This window comes from Hypanus sabinus, chromosome 2 (genome assembly GCF_030144855.1).
Source record: "Hypanus sabinus isolate sHypSab1 chromosome 2, sHypSab1.hap1, whole genome shotgun sequence".
Lineage (NCBI taxonomy): Eukaryota > Metazoa > Chordata > Chondrichthyes > Myliobatiformes > Dasyatidae > Hypanus > Hypanus sabinus.
This window is the reverse complement of record NC_082707.1, coordinates 114,255,448-114,272,279: the sequence shown is the minus strand read 5'-3', so window position 1 is coordinate 114,272,279 and position 16,832 is coordinate 114,255,448. Positions and strand designations below refer to the sequence as shown.

Here is a 16,832-nt window from a genome sequence, read left to right as displayed (position 1 = left end):
GGTTCCTGAGGATTGGAGGGTTGCAGATGTTGTTCCCTTGTTCAAGAAAGGGAATAGGGATATCCCAGGAAATTATAAACCAGTGAGTCTTACTTCAGTGGTTGGTAAGTTGATGGAGAAGATCCTGAGAGGCAGGATTTATGAGCATTTGGAGAGGCATAATATGATTAGGAATAGTCAGCATGGCTTTGTCAAAGGCAAGGGTCATGCCTTACGAGCCTGAATGAATTTTTTGAGGATGTGACTAAGCACATTGATGAAGGTAATGTGCTTCATAGATGTAGTATATATGGATTTTAGCAAGGCATTTGATAAGGTACCCCATGCAAGGCTTATTGATAAAGTAAGGAGGCATGGGATAAAAGGGGGCCTTGCTTTGTGGATCCAGAACTGGCTTGCCTACAGAAGGCAAAGAGTGGCTGTAGACGGCTCATATTCTGCATGGAGGCTGGTGACCAGTGGTGTGCCTCAGGGATCTGCTCTGGGACCCCTACTCTTCGTGATTTTTATAAATGACATGGATGAGGAAGTGAAGGGTTGGGTTAGTAAATTTGCTGATGACACAAAGGTTGGGTGTGTTGTGGATAGTGTGGAGGGCTGTCGGAGTTTACAACAGGACATTGATACGATGCAGAACTGGGCTAAGAAGGGGCAGATGGAATTCAAACCAGATAAGTTTTGGTAGGTCAAATATGATGGCAGAATATAATATTAATGGTAAGACTCTTGGCAGTGTGGAAGACCAGAAGGATCTTGGGGTCCAAGTCCATAGGACACTCAAAGCTGCTCCTCAGGTTGATTCTGTGGTTAAGAAGGCATACGGTACATTGGCCTTCATCAATTTGGGGATTGAGTTTAAGAGCCGAGAGGTAATGTTGCAGCTATATAGGACCCTGGTCAGACCCCACTTGGAGTACTGTGCTCAATTCTGGTCACCTCACTATAGCAAGGATGTGGAAACCATAGAAAGGGTGCAGAGGAGATTTACAATGATGTTGCCTGGATTGGGGAGCATGCCTTATGAAAATAGGTTGAGTGAACTCGGCCTTTTCTCCTTGGAGCGACGGATGATGAGAGGTGACTTGATAGAGGTGTACAAGATAATGAGAGGCATTGATTGTGTGGATAGTCAGTGGCTATTCCCCAAGGCTGAATTGGCTAGCACGAGAGGTCACAGTTTTAAGGTGCTTAGAAGTAAGTACAGAGGAGAAGGCAGCACTAAGTTTTTTTTTTAAAAACGCAGAGAGAGTTGAGTGTGTGGAATGGGCTGCTGGCGGCGGTGGTGAAGGAAACCGTAGAGTCTTTTAAGAGACTCCTGGATGGCTACATGGAGCTTAGAAAAATAGAGGGCTGTGGGTAGTTAGCTATAGGTAGTAGCTTAGGTAGTTCTAAGGTAGGGACATGTTCAGCACAGCTTTGTGGGCCAAAGGGCCTGTATTGTGCTGTAGGTTTTCTATGTTTCTATCATTAGTTCTGAACTATCCCACAAAAAGAAACATTCTCCCCACATCTTTCCTTGGGATCTTGCATATTTCAATCAAATTCCTTCTTAGCTTCAGCAGATACAGGCTTAAAAAGGCAGGGCGAAGTTAAGATAGCACTAAATGGCAACTCCTTTGCTTGCATCTTTGGAAACAACTTTATTTCTATCTTTGTTATCTCTTTTTCCATTTTCAGGGTGTGGGGGTTCTCTTGAAGACCCTGACCTGGAGTTACACTCTGACTTTGGTTCTTTGTGGGAATGGGATCCGCTCTCAGGTCCTCAAGACCAGCTGCTTTTTGATATCCCAAGGACATGGCCCAGAAGATGAGTGCACCTTCAGGGTTCCAGGATTTCGTGGCTCTGGGGAAGTGCTGATTCTAGGCCAGTGCCCCTGACTGAAGCGTCGCAGGAGAACACGGAACAGCGGGAGCAGTGGGTTAGCTGCTGGGGTTGGGTGTCCAGAGAGCTGAGCCTTTCTGCTGCCAACAATCTGGGCGCAGAGCTCAAAAAAAGCAACGCAACAGACTTTTAACATCGTAAATCAGCAAGTTGTTAGTTATGTCTCCCCTCTCACTATGAAAAGGTCTCACATCTTTTTCCTTTATTAGGGAGAGGGGGAGAGGGGGAGAGGGGGAGAGGGGGAGAGGGGGAGAGGGGGAGAGGGGGAGAGGGGGAGAGGGGGAGAGGGGGAGAGGGGGAGAGGGGGAGAGGGGGAGAGGGGGAGAGGGGGAGAGGGGGAGAGGGGGAGAGGGGAGGGGGGGAGGGGGGGAGGGGGAGAGGGGGAGAGGGGGAGAGGGGGAGAGGGGGAGAGGGGGAGAGGGGGAGAGAGAGAGAGAGAGAGAGAGAGAGAGAGAGAGAGAGAGAGAGAGAGAGAGAGAGAGAGAGAGAGAGAGAGAGAGAGAGAGAGAGAGCCTGTGATATGTTGAATTATCAGGTGAATGAGTAGTCTTTGGGGTACTGCATCTGTGTCTTTATTGATGCCTTGTTGCACGCTTGAGTGCTCGGTGGAGGGCGCTGATGCTTTTTTGCTGGTGGAGAGGGTGTGTTGCCTTGCTGCTGCTTGTGTGTGGGAGGGGGAGTTGAGTGGCTTTGGGGTTCTAATGTTTTAACTGTCATTCATTCTTTGGGGCACTCCTCTGTTTTTGCAGATGTTTGTGAAGAAAAAGAATTTCAGGATTTATATTGTATACATTTCTCTGACATTAAATGCACCTATTGAACTTGTCAAGTTTCACCTCAAGGCAACCAATTTATTCTAGATAATAGTCTAGGAAATCTTTTGTTTCTAATGCATTAATATCTTTCCTGAATCAGAGAAAACAAAATTGTAGGCATTATTCCTGATGTGATCTCAATAACGCTCTTTATAATGAAGCATAACCTCCCTAATTCTGTTTTCAGCTTCTACACAAGATACCGTATTTTATCAGCCCCAATTATTTGCTGGAGCTTTTCATTCTCTCACCATTTAGACCAGATGCTGCTATTTTATTTTTTAATTTCCAGAATGAAAAATGTCAGATTCTTGTCACTGTCAGTAGGGAGCTTCTACGTTCTCCCTCTGACCAAATGGGTTTCCTTCAGGTGTTTAGGTTTCCTCCCACAGTCAAAGATGTATCAGTTGGTAGGTTAATTGGTCATTTGTAAACTGTCCTGTGATTATGCCAGGATTAAATCAGGGGATTGCAGGGCAGCGTGGCTTGAAGGATTATTCCACATTGTATCTCTAAATAAATAAAGCAGTGAATTTTCCCATTTGCTGGTTCTTGGCCCCTTTATTTAACCTGTCACTATCCCATTGTAATCTCTGCACATCCTCTTCACAAGTTACTTTCCTATCTACCATTGCGTCATCAGCAAATTTAGCAACCCCACCCTCAGTGCCTTCATCCAAGAAATTGCCACTCAGATCATAAAGTTCTTTATACATGAATCAAGTCACTATCTTCAGTTCAGATCCACTCTGCTCTGCAACTTGACTAATAGCCTGAATTGGTCTCAGGGGCTAGGGTGAATCATGGAAAAAGCAAAGCCGTGGACATTGATAACTGCTCAGACCTACAAGTGGTCAAATTCTATTACCTGAAAGTGTAAAGAATATGGTTTTCTGGTTACAGCCAAGATAAAGCAGAAACTAGGAACATAGAAATGCTCCATATTGAGCATAAGAAAGATCTTGCTCATCAGGTGTGAAATGATCCCGATGTTAGGGTTCTCTTGCCATTGCACACAGAAGAGCTGCATTCTATGTACAACTGATGTATGGGAAACAAACACTGAGGCCATGCTGCTATTTTAAGGATATGCTAGGTACAGTGAACACAGATATACATATCGCATGTATGCAAGTAGCATTGTTAAAAGCAATCAAAACTATGGTGGATCTTCATATAGAAATTCACAGGTACAACAAGAAAAAAATAAAATGGCTAATAGAAAATTAGTCATTATGTCCAGACCAACCCTCAAAGTGGGAGTAGGGACTGCTTGTTAGAGCAACGTACAATTGAAAGTAAATTTATTATCAAAAGTAATTTATATTACCATATACTACCTTGTGATTCATTTTCTTGCAGGTATTTACATGGAAAAAGAAATAAAATAAAATTTTACAAAACTATACATAAAAAGACAAAGGCTAACACCATTGTGCAAAAAACAAACTGTACAAATAAAAATAATACTAAGAACATGAGTTCTAAAGAGTTCTTGAAAGTAAACCTCATAGAATCAGTTCAGAACAGTGGTGAATGATCAGTCAATGAATAGTCAATGAATGATCAGTCAATGCAAATCAATGAATTCCTGCATATTACAGAAATTACAGGATACAAGGATAAGATTGAAAATGGTGAAGTGCAACATTTACCATGATCTTGTTGAATAGCAGAGCAGACTTGTAGGACCAAGTGACCTACTCCTGCTCTATTTCCAAATATCCTTATGTGGGCAGCACCTCTTCATTGATTTCAACGTAAAACCCTACAACTAATTAAAATTCTTTTAAAATGTACATCTTGTGAGAAAAGCCTTCCCGGATTGCTCAGAAAACATTGATTTGAGCATACAATCTGATGATACGAGAACTTAAGACAAAGAGATAAGAATTGTCATTTGAATCTACTCTGTCATTTGAAAAGATCATGGCTGAAGCTGCACCTCAGATTTTCCCCACCTATTCCTCTCAAAGAGAAATCATTGATCTCAGCTTTGAATATCCTCAATTATTTTTCATCTACAGCCCTCTGGGGTAGAGAATACTAAAGATGTACAACGAAGCGAGCAAACAAATCACTCCACATCAAAGTCCAAACTTGAAGTCTTAACTCCTTAATGCAAGACTATAATTTCAGGTTCTGCTGCTAGAAGAAACAACTCTCAGTAATCATTCTGTCAAAACAGTACATCTAAATTAGATCATTTCATGTTCTTAATTGCAGACTATATTATAGGTCAGTTTCTCTTCATTGAAGAAATCCCAGAAAACAACCCACTGTGCAATTATGGAATTTTGATGGGTTCCTTGATGCTACACTTGATGAAATGCAGAAGTAGGCATTTTAAACATTAAATAATTTCTTTAGACAGTACATATGTGGACATTACCAAGGTCAGCAGAACAAAATTATAAGTGAGATTTTTTTAACATTTGTAAGTGATATTTGTACAAACCCCATTTCCAGAAAAGTTGGGATATTTTCCAAAATGCAACAAAGACAAAAATCTGTGATATGTTAATTCACATGAACATTTATTTAACTGACAAAAGTACAAAGAAAAGATTTCCAATAGTTTTACTGACCAACTTAATTGTATTTTGTAAATATACACAAATTTAGAATTTGATGGCTGCAACACACTCAACAATAGTTGGGACAGAGGCATGTTTACCATTGTGTTACATCATCTTTCCCTTTAATAACACTTTTTAATCATTTTGGAACTGAGGATACTAATTGTAGTAGATTTGCAATTGGAAATTTTGTCCATTCTTGCTTGATATAAGACTTCAGCTGCTCAACAGTCAGTGGTCTCCGTTGTCTGATTCTCCTCTTCATGATGCGCCATACATTTTCAATAGGAGATAGATCTGAACTGGCAGCAGGCCAGTCAAGCACACGCACTCTGTGTCTACAAAGCCATGCTGTTGTAGCCCGTGCAGAATGAGGTCTGGCATTGTCCTGCTGAAAGAAGCATGGACGTCCCGGGAAGAGACGTCGCCTTGATGGCAACACGTGTCTCTCTAAAATCCTAATATACGCCTCAGTCAATGGTACCTTCACATACATGCAACTCACCCATGCCGTGGGCACTGATGCACCCCCATACCATCACAGATGCTGGCTTTTGCACCTTTCACTGATAACAATCAGGATGGTTGTTTTCATCTTTGGCACAGAGAACTCAATGCCCGTTTTTTTCTGAAAACTAGCTGACATGTGGACTCATCTGACCACAGCACACAGTTCCACAGTCTTTTGATCCATCTGAGATGAGCTCGGGCCCAGAGAACTCGCCGGCATTTCTGCATAGAGTTGATGTATGGCTTCCTCCTTGCATAATACAGTTTCAAGTTGCATTTCTGGATGCAGCGACAGACTGTGTTAAGTGACAATGGTTTTCCGAAGTACTCCCGAGCCCAGGTGGCTATAATTATCACAGTAGCATGATGGTTTCTTAGGCAGTGCCGCCTGAGGGCTCGAGGATCACCCACGTTCAACAGTGGTTTCCAACCTTGCCCTTTACGCACTGAGATGTCTCTGAATTCTCTGAATCTTTTCACAATATTATGTACTGTAGATGCTGAAAGACCTAAATTCTCTGCAATCTTGCGTTGCGAAATGTTCCTTTTGAACTAACAATTCTCTCACGAATTTTGGCACAAAGGGGTGAACCAGGACACATCCTTGCTTGCAAAGACTGAGCCTTTGATGGACGCTACTTTTATACCCAGTCATGATACCTCATCTGCTACCAATTAGCCTGCTTAATGTGGAGTCTTCCAAAACGGTGATTTTAACTCTGTCCCAACTTTTGTTCAGTGTGTTGCAGCCATCAAATTCTAAATTTGTGTATATTTACATAATACAATTAAGTTGGTCAGTAAAACTATTGAAAATCTTTTCTTTGTACTTTAACAGTTAAATAAAGGTTCACGTGAATTAACATATCACAGATTTTTGTTTTTATTGCATTTTGGAAAATATCCCAACTTTTCTGGAAATGGGGTTTGTAATAACATTTGAAAATGAAGCAGTTGTTGTGTGGTACAGTGAATATTAATTATTACTGTACTTAAATTGTCTGCCATCAAATCTTAACCATTCGAGAATCATGGAAGCAGAGAAACTAAGACAAAAGTCAAGAGCAAGGAAGGGAGAAGCAAAAGCTGACTTTGTAAATAAAATGCAAAAGTATTTTTGCCGATCATCTGGACTGGGAGATAAGAGGAGACATGCAAAGTAGTAGTTGGGGGAATATATTTTGCAAGTAATCACTTGCCAAAAATTAACCAAATGCTTAGGTGGGACCGACCAAGTTGCATATGGACTGTCAACATCCACATAGAAGGTCAATGTATCAATTTAAAAAGAAAGAATACAAGGCATACACAATGTTTATATGACATCAACGGCAATTAAGAATTTGCGATACAGCTGTTAATTTTCTTATTACTTGCCAAGTACATATTTTAATGGAAATTGAGTAAACATCATGCAGTAATTACACTTTCTGCTAGTCCATAACAGTGGTATTATCACTACAGAACATAGAACATAAATCAATACAGCACTGGAACAGATCCTTTGGTCCACAATGTTATGCCAAACCAGCTAAAAGATAAATTAAAAACACCAAAAAAAGTAATCCTTCCTACCTAATGTCTATATCGCTCCATTTTCCTAACAACCATGTGCCTATCTTAAAAGTTACTAATGTATCTGCCTCTACCACCCTATCAGGCAGCACGTTCCAGGCACCCATGACTCAGAGTAAAAAACTTATCCCTCACTTCCCCTTCGAACTGCCCCCTCTCACCTTCAAAGCATGCCCTCTGGTATTAGACATTTCAACTCTGGGAAACAGATACTCCGTCTACTCTATCTATGCCTCTCATAATCTATAAACTTCTATCAGATCTCTCCTCAGCCTCCACCACTCCAGAGAAAACAACCCAAATTTTTCCAGCCTCTCATGATAGCAAATGCCCTCAAAACCAGGCAGCATCCTGATGAACCTCTTCTGCACCTTCTCTATAATATGTATACTTTCCAATTTACGTACACATTTAAGTACGTAAGTCTAAACGTACTATACCTCAGCTTGAGAAAGTGCCATCTTCTCACTGTCCTGTCAAACCCTCTAAATATTTTGTATGTGTCAATAGAGAATAGTGGCCAACCTCAAATAACAGACCTACCATCCCAGGAACCAGTCTGGTGAAGTATACTGTTGTCTCTTTATACTAAGTATATCCCTCTTTAGGTTTGGAGACTAACATTGTACACAATGCTCTAGATGTGGTCTCATCAGGACTCATGATGGCACTGCTACCCTTGTATTCAAATCCTCCAGCGCTTCCCTACACAACTACCTGCAGAACCTGTTGGCTAGTTTTCAATGCCTTGTGTACAAGTCCTTTTAAACATCAACCAGTCTTTCACCATTTAAAATACACAAGATTTCTGCTATTTGTACATCATATTGCATACCTGTCATATTATTTCCATTTATCTTGTTCCCATCCTCCTGAAGTCCCTTGTGTCATCATTACTCACGTCCTCTTAAGCACATCTTCAGGAAGCTTGAAAATGCTACACTTAATCCTCTCCGTCAAATCACTGATACAAGTATTTGCGACTCAAACACTTTTGCAATAAACCATGAATCGCTACCTGCCAATCTAAGATGATTGATATTTCTACCTTTTCCTCCTCCTGTTTTATTACACAACTCTCAAAACACACTACGTAGTCCATGTGCTAACCTGTGGAATTGTATCAAAAGCCATCTGACAATTCAAATAACTGCATCAACTCATTTCTTCTAATCTACTGTATTCAATACATCCTCAAAGAACTTCAACAGGTGAGTCAAATATATCTTTATAGTCATCTCTTTGCAAACATTGAAATGCAGATCATCAGACCCTTGGGATTTATCAGACCTAGCTTACTTCACAACATTTATATCAAACTATATCCAGATGTACATAACTAATGGCAGCCATACAAGTGAAGCCCTGCATGGCCACCACAGCAGCTATCAGAAAAACAGCACGTTTGACAGTCCTGCATGGCTTTGATATTGCCTAACTAGACTATGTGAGATTTCAATCTACATTATTCTATGTACACATGATACCCTACTTAATATTTTGACTCTTTGGCACCAGTTTTAAAAGATCTACACCAAAAGCAGATAAAATTAAGCTAAATAAATTCTGTAAGGTTTCCCCCATCTCTCCAGTATGATAGACCTGCCAATGTATTCAATGTCTCCAGGTGATAATGCCACCTACCATAATAAATTACATTATTTTTCTGCAAGATCCAGGATGACTTACTTCCACACTAGTTCTGTGGAATATGAGATGGCTGATGATGCCAATGTGGCAACCGCACACTGCTCTGAAAGGCAGTTAGTGCCAATAGGATAGTTTGTGAGGCTGTCTACTCCCTCTATTGCTTACTCTGGAACTCTTCTTGCTCCTAATGTGTAACTTCTGAGTTTTTCAGCACTCTCTCAAAAGTTCCTTCTCAACTTTGAATAGTTATGTGTCACATTTTCACAGGAGTTAATGAAGATGCTGTATTTCTTCAAAGGCCTTAAGTAAATCTTTGAAGCTTTTCCTCCATGCACCTGCTAATCCCTCCTATTGAAACTGAATAACTTTTTGAATAACTATGCTGGTAACTCTGTAAAAACTGCTAAAGAAATGACAGGTATCTTTTTCTGAGGAACTATTTTTTTAGACATAAGCCAAGTGCATGTTTAACCACGGGACAAATAAAACTTGCTTTTCAGACATTCCTGGGCTCCGAAACAAGTATTTTTGAAACATCGTCATAGTTGAAAATATTTGGCATAGCGGCCTTGCTATTTCAAGAATTCCATGGTTACCTGTCAGAAACCAGAGTTTCGCCCATAGCCCTGGTGATTACCTGATGAAGGTTGTCTTGCCGGTTGAGTATTGCCCAATAAGCAACACCATGGGTTTGTTCTCGAAGTCAGCCTGCTCCAGAGCGGGCGAGTGGAACTGGTGGAACTGGTAGTAATCCTCCAGAGGCTGGAGCCTCTTGTGGTACAGGGACCGCAGTCCCTCGGACACCGTCTCAAACACCATCGAGTCCTTCCCGGAGGCCTCCGAACCGGACAGCCAGCTGAACATGATACCTGGTCGGGACTCCGGATCAGCTCCCAGTCACCCGCAAGCCCTCGCCCTCGCCCTCTGCGACTCTGGTCTTGGTCCCTCAGACTCCAGCTCCCGGACCCAGTCCGAGTTTCAAACGCCTACACACCCGGGATAGCTGTCCGATCCTGGTCACTCGCTCATTCCCGTCCCCCAAGACCCCTGGTCACTCACTGCCTCCTCCTCTCTCAAACACACTTTGGCTACCTCCTTCTCACACTCCAATTCCCGGCACTCCCTCACGCTGTCCCCCTCAACCTCCGGGACCCTCTTGCTCCTCCTCTCACGCCGAGTCCCCCTCAACCTCCGGGACCCTCTTGCTCCTCCTCTCACGCCGAGTCCCCCTCAACCTCCGGGACCCTCTTGCTCCTCCTCTCACGCCGAGTCCCCCTCAACCTCCGGGACCCTCTTGCTCCTCCTCTCACGCCGAGTCCCCCTCAACCTCCGGGACCCTCTTGCTCCTCCTCTCACTCACACACTGAGGACCGGCAATTCCTCGCGCGCGCGAGCTTCCGCCTTCCCGTCCGCCGGAAGCGCGCGCGCGCGCCCGCCCGCCCGTTCCCGCCCCTCAGTCCCGGGGCCGGCTCCAGTGGCGCAGGTAGTGTCTGTCGTTTGGGTGAAATGCCGTGGGGCAGGAAGAGTGAGTGAGTGAGTGAGGGGTTGAGACAGCCCCTCCGGCGGAGGTTGGATGCACGCTGATTCTTCTCACACGTTCGCCTCAAGGCAGCGTCTCCAGCCTCAGCAGTTGTGGGCTACTTTTTCCGGGCTAGGAATATGGATTTTCCTAACTTTCTCTGCCACTAATGGCTTTCTTGTAGTTCTCCAACTGGCCCAGTCTTTGTGGTTAATTGCTTGTCTTGCTGATGCATTGATGCTAAATTGTAAAAGTAATCCCAAAATTGGGAAGGCGGAAAATGTTCAGACTGCTTTTGATGACGTGTAACCCACAGAGTTTCTCCAGCAGTTTGTGAAAGTGGCATGCAACTAAAGCTAAATCATTTGTTACTTTATTATTGAGGGATGTTGTCACCCTGTGACATGAGTTAAAATGTGTTCATAATTTCAGAATTGGAATCAGGTTTAAAAGCACTGACGTATGTCATGGAGTTTGTTTTGTAACAGCAGTAAAGTGCAAAATGGGAAAAATGCTATAAGTTACAATAAAAAATAAATAATGCAAAAGCAGAATAGTGTTCATGAGTTCACAGACTTTCAGAAGTCTGATGGCGGAAGAGAAGAGGCTGCTACTAAATGTTGACTGTGCATCTTAAGGCTCCTGTACCTCCTGCCTTATGGTGGTAATGAGAAGAGGGCCTGTCTAAGATGGCGTAAGCCCTCAATGATGGATGCCACCTTTCTAAAGATGTTCTTGATGGTGTGGAGGATTGGGCCTGAGATGGATCTGACTGAATCTACAACCCTCTGCAGCCTCTTTCGATCTTCTGTATTAGAGCCTCTGGACCAGACAGAGATGCGACCAGTCAAACTGCCCTCCGTAATACATCTATAGAAACTAGCTAGTGTCTTTGGTAGCATACCAATTCTCTTCAAACTCCCAATGAAATATAGTTGCTGGCATGCCTTCTTTGTGATTGCATCAATATGTTGTGCCCAAGATTGATCCTCTGGGATGTTGTTGCCCAGGAACTTGAAGCTGCTCACCCTTTCCACTACTCACCACTCAGTGAGGACGTGTTTTCCCAACTTCCCCTTTCTGAAATCCACAATAAGTTTCTTGGTTTTGCTGATGTTGAGTTATTGTTATTGTTGCGCACCACTCAACCAGCCAATCAATCATGCCTCCTCATCACCATCTCAGAATCAGGTTTATTATCAACGGCATGTGACGTGAAATTTGTTAACGCAGCAGTAGTTAATCAATTACATATATTGAATAGATTTTTAAAAATGTGCAAAAACAAATTTAAAAAAGTGAGGTAGTGTCCAAAGCTTCAATGTTCACTTGGGAATTGGATGGCAGAAGGGAAGAAGCTGTTCTTGAATCGCTGAGTGTGTGCCTTCAGGCTTCTGTACCTCCTACCTGATGGTAACAGTGAGAAAAGGGCATGCCTTAGGTGCTGGAGGTCCTTAATAATGGACGCTGCCTTTCTGAGATACTGCTCCCTAAAGGTGTCCTGGGTACTTTGTAGGCTAGTGCCCAAGATGGAGCTGACGAGATTTACAACCTTCAGCAGCTTCTTTCGGCAGAATCTGAAATTCTGCTAATAATAGTGGAGTCATCAGCGGATTTGTAGATATCATTTGAGTTGTGCCTCGTGACAAGTCAGTGTAGAGAGAGTAGAGCAGTGGGCTAAGCATACAACTTTGAGCTGCACCCATATCTACATGGGCTTCAGCAAGGCATTTGACAAGGTCCTGCATGGGTGGTTAGTCAAGAAAGTTCAGTTGCTTGGCATTCAAGATGAGGTAGTAAATTGGATTAGACATTGGCTTTGTGGGAGAAGCCAGTGAGTAGCAGTAGATGGTTGCCTCTCTGACTGGAGGCCTGTGACTAGTGGAATGCTGCAAGGATCGGTACTGGGTCTGTTGTTTGTCATCTATATATCAATAACCTGGATGATAATGTGATTAACTGGATCAGCAAATTTGCACATGACACAAAGATTGGGGGTGTAGTGAGAGGAAGACTATCGTGGCTTGCAGTGGGATCTGGACAAGCTGGAAAAATGAGCTGATACATGGCAGATGGAATTTAATGCAGACTAGTGTGAAGTGCTGCTGTTCAGTAGGACCAACCAGAGTTGGCCTTACACCGTGAAGGACTGTGGTAGAACAAAGGGATTTGGGTATACTGGTCCATTATTCATTGAATGTGGCAAAGAAAGCTTTTGGCACATTGGCCTTCATAAATCAAAGTATGGAGTACAGAAGATGGGATATTATTGTGATGTTGGTGAGGCCTAATTTGGTGTATTGTGTGTAGTGTTGATCACCTACCTACAGGAAAGATGTAAATAAGGTTGAAAGAGTACAGAGAAAATTTACAAGGGTGTTGCCAGGACTGGAGGACTGGAGTTATAAGGAAAGATTGAATTGGTTAAGACTTAATTCCTTCAAACGTAGGAGAAGGAGAGGAGATTTGATAGAGGTGTACAAAATTATGAGAGTTATAGATAGGGTAAATGCAAGCAGGCTTTTTTCACTGAAGTTAGGTGGAACTACGACTGGAGGTCCAGCATGAAGGGTGAAAGGTGAAATATTTAAGGGAAACATAAGGAGAAACTTCTTCACTCAGAGGTTCGTGAGAGTGTGGCACAAGCTGCCAGCTCAAGTGGTGCATGCGATCTTGATTTTAACATTTAAGAGAAGTTTGGATAAGCATATGGAGGGCTATGGTCTGGGTGTAGGTTGATGGGACTAGGCAGTTTAAATGGCTTCAGTATGCACTAGACAGGCTGAAGGGCCTGTACTTTTCTATGACCCTGTTGACTAGTTTTGAATTGTAGTTGCTATTTCATTTTGGAAAAAGTAGTCATTATACACATAGCAAGATTCCGCAATCATTATATGCTAATGAGCAAAAAGAATGTTTTTCTAAATAGTGGACATTGTGGAATAAATATTGGCCACAACATCTTGGATAACTTGTTCATCTTCAAAATAGAGCTGCTACCTTTTATGTCCAAGTACAAAGACATGCAGGACATTAATTGAGTACATTATTCAACAGATCACATCCAACAGTGATGCATTGGAGTGTTAGGTTAGATTTAAGTGCTTATTGAAATCCACAGATGTTTGAGATTAGCCCCAACCCATTTAACCACAGTTTACTTGCATCATGGACACAGCTCTTGCAGTTTCCTTTGTTGTCTTCAGCAAGTAATTTCCCTCGCAGTTAAGTAACTTTTCTAATTGGAGTTTCGTCAACTTTTTAGTCCCTTTTTAGCTATTAAAATTATTGTAATATATTTCCCCTTCCTTAGTGGAATTGAATATCAAGAAAATAATCCCTCATTCAAAATGTTTTGCTGATTCACAGCTCTGGTAAAGAACAACTTAAATCCCACCATCCTGGCTTGGTCAATGGTAATTAGAGGAGATCTTCTTTAGCTGGTCAGGCTGACAAAATTACCTTTACCAAGTTCATCATTGCCCACGTTAATACATGCTTGCTACTTACTCATGTTATTGTCACGTGCTCTTCATGATTGTAACCTGAATATCATACACCTTTTAAACCACAACTCCTGCCCCCCCCCTTACCCATCAATGTCTTTATTATGAACCAAGTAGATCAGTTGGTGCTACACCCCAAACCTCAGCTTAGTGAGCTTAATGGCTAAAAGTCTGAGTTCACATTAAATAGGCCCAGCTGAGGCTACAATGTTCAATAAATTTAAAATTTTCACACACACTTGAGTAATAACATTTATTGTCAGAAGCATCTACAGGTAGGATTCAGTCAAACTCTAAAAATCAACTATATGCTTACAGAGTCACATCAAATTAATTTGAAAGTAAGGGTATGTTCTATATTCATAGTGATGCTATAATCTCTGCTCTAGCTTTTGTGCAGTCCAGCTTTTCTAGTAAAGATGTTTAAGATATCTGCCTGCAGGAGTGAACATCACAGTCCTATCCTCGTATAATCAGTGGACACTGCCTGTGGTGGGCAATACATAATCTTTTGCCTACTTTGTTTGAAAACCTACTCTTTGATCTAGACATGAAAAATGAAAACACGTTCAGTAAGTGGATTTGTAATTTGTAAGATTAAAAAGCTGATTTAAAAAACCCAAAGTACCTGTGACACCAGCATTCAAAATGAATCTCAGAATTTTAGAACATAAAGGAACCATTTTGCCTTCACCCTTTGCCTTCTCTCCAAAAGAACACCCTCCTATTATCCTTTTTATGCCTTTTCCTATTCAGTCCATCATTTGACATAGCAGACATTTTTGCCCTAATATCCTAATTTATTTATTTGTTAAATATGTTTTGTAACATCAATAATGCAATAAAGCTACATCTTTACTAGTTTTTGTGACATTACTGTAAGATCTCTAGCACTAAAGGGTAAAAGAAAAGCTTAGTTCACCAGGATAGGAAGCTGTTAACCAAATGGTGAAAAGATAAGTAAATATCGAAAAGAAATGTTATGAATTGGATAGAATTAGGTCACACTGTTTTCAAACCCTGCATTAAGCTGTATCAATCTCTACTGGAATATATATTCCCCAACAAACTGGGTATGCAACCTCCTTAAACTAATACACAAGATCGATGAGCAGGTGCAACATTGCACTGGTAAAGCAGACTGAAAACAGCTGGTCAGCTGATCTCCCTATTAGGCAATCTAGCACTAACACTGCATACATGAATCATATCTGACCAGATATCATTGATAGCTCAGTATTAAGTTATAACAAAGTGACATCCTGAAGGCCATCCTTAGACTGTTGAGTTAGCCCAGGAACTGGGTCCTCTGTCACCTCGTCAGGCTGTATGGGTGACAATTCGCATGTTCTTGTTTCTGTTGGACTGCACACTGCACCTTCACAGTGCAACTTCTCTAGCTGTTGGGTGAACTTGGTATTCAAGATCAGTTCCGATATCTCCTGAGGCAAGGCCTTCAATTTTGCTTCATACTCGTTCTGAACCTCCTGATGGTACTAAATTTAGAAAACAACAAGAGGCAAACAGTTAAATGGGATGCTGAAATGGGGTTTTCTGTATATCAGCTTATGTTGATTACAGATTGGGTGAAACATTAATTACGCTTAAAATGAAAGGTCTCAGCATGAACTGTTGACTGTTGATTCCTCTCCATAGATGCTGCCTGACCTGCTGAGTTCCTCCAGTGTTTTGTGTGTTGCTCTGAGCGGCTGAGCTACCAGAGGAAATAGGCTTTCTGTCTTATCTATAACATACTTTATGTTTAATTCCTCATCTTCTGTACTCAATAGTCATCTCATATTGGGCAGTGCTGCCCTGAGAAAGGCCACTGCTTTTTATAGGGGGAATGCTCTATTAGTAGAGGTGTTATCTTTCAGATGGCATGTGAAATTAAGACCTTGCCTGCCCCCTCATGGATGCATTAGATCCCATAGTCTTACTTAAAGAAGAGAAGATATCACATTGTTGGCATAGTCCACATGATCTTTTGACCAAAGTCTCCAGGAAAGACTGCAGTACCTAGAAAAGTCATCAGTCAAAACATCATAGAGTGGGTACATTGCAAAAGTATTTCATTGACTATGAACTATTCTGAAATTAAAATGTATCCTTGGGAGAAAAGAGATTTTAGAAATCTCAAAACAGGAGTCTCAAGCTTTCAGTCCGACACATTCAAGTGTCTGTACAGGCTACCATGAGAGTGACTTTTCTAATTGGATTTTTGCAAACATTTTAGTCCCTTTTTAAATATTAAAATTATTGTACTATAATTCCTCTTTCTTAATGGAGCTGAATATCAAGAAAGTAATTCCTCATTTGAAACATTCATGGTACAGGCAAAGAACAACTTAAATCCCACCATCCTGCCTAGGTCAATGGTAATTAAAGAAGAGCTTCTTTAGCTGGTCAGGCTGACAAAATTACCTTTACCAAGTTCCTTTGTTGCCCACATTAATACATGCTTGCTACTTATTAGTTTTATTGTCACATGTGCTCTTCATGATTGTAACCTAAATATCATATACCCCTTAAACCACGACTTATGCCCCCCTTACCCACCAATGTCCATATTATGAACCAAGCAAGGCAGTTGGTGCTTCCGCAGCTCTGAGATTCTGTCTCCAACGCCTGCAGTGGACCTGTCCATTACTTTATCCTTTGCCAGATCCACACTTTCAATCGCCAGTTCTTTGACTTTCTCACCTCCTGCAAGGATCAGAAAATACCCCGTCTACAGACCACAGAACCTGCTGACTCCAATGCTAGCAGTCCTGACGAAGGGTCTCAGCCGAGACA

At 41.8% G+C, this 16,832-nt stretch overlaps 2 protein-coding genes across 3 annotated transcripts in view; both read right to left on the bottom strand.

Annotated features, from left to right (window-relative positions):
• LOC132382512 (EH domain-containing protein 4-like) overlaps positions 1–10,408 on the bottom strand; it is a 63,340-nt gene extending 52,932 nt beyond the window's left edge. The window contains exon 1 of one of the 2 annotated variants that reach the window (XM_059952791.1): positions 9,649–10,408. In XM_059952791.1, coding sequence (XP_059808774.1) covers positions 9,649–9,875 — 227 coding nt within the window. In that variant the 5' untranslated portion in view covers positions 9,876–10,408. The remainder of the gene's footprint in view (positions 1–9,648) is intronic. The other variant, XM_059952784.1, reaches the window with a different exon arrangement.
• Positions 10,409–11,847: 1,439 nt separating this feature from the next.
• Positions 11,848–16,832, bottom strand: part of LOC132382496 (1-phosphatidylinositol 4,5-bisphosphate phosphodiesterase beta-2-like) — a 282,694-nt gene continuing 277,709 nt past the window's right edge. Inside the window, exon 32 of the mRNA XM_059952750.1 lies at positions 11,848–15,532. Coding sequence (XP_059808733.1) covers positions 15,281–15,532 — 252 coding nt within the window. The 3' untranslated portion in view covers positions 11,848–15,280. The remainder of the gene's footprint in view (positions 15,533–16,832) is intronic.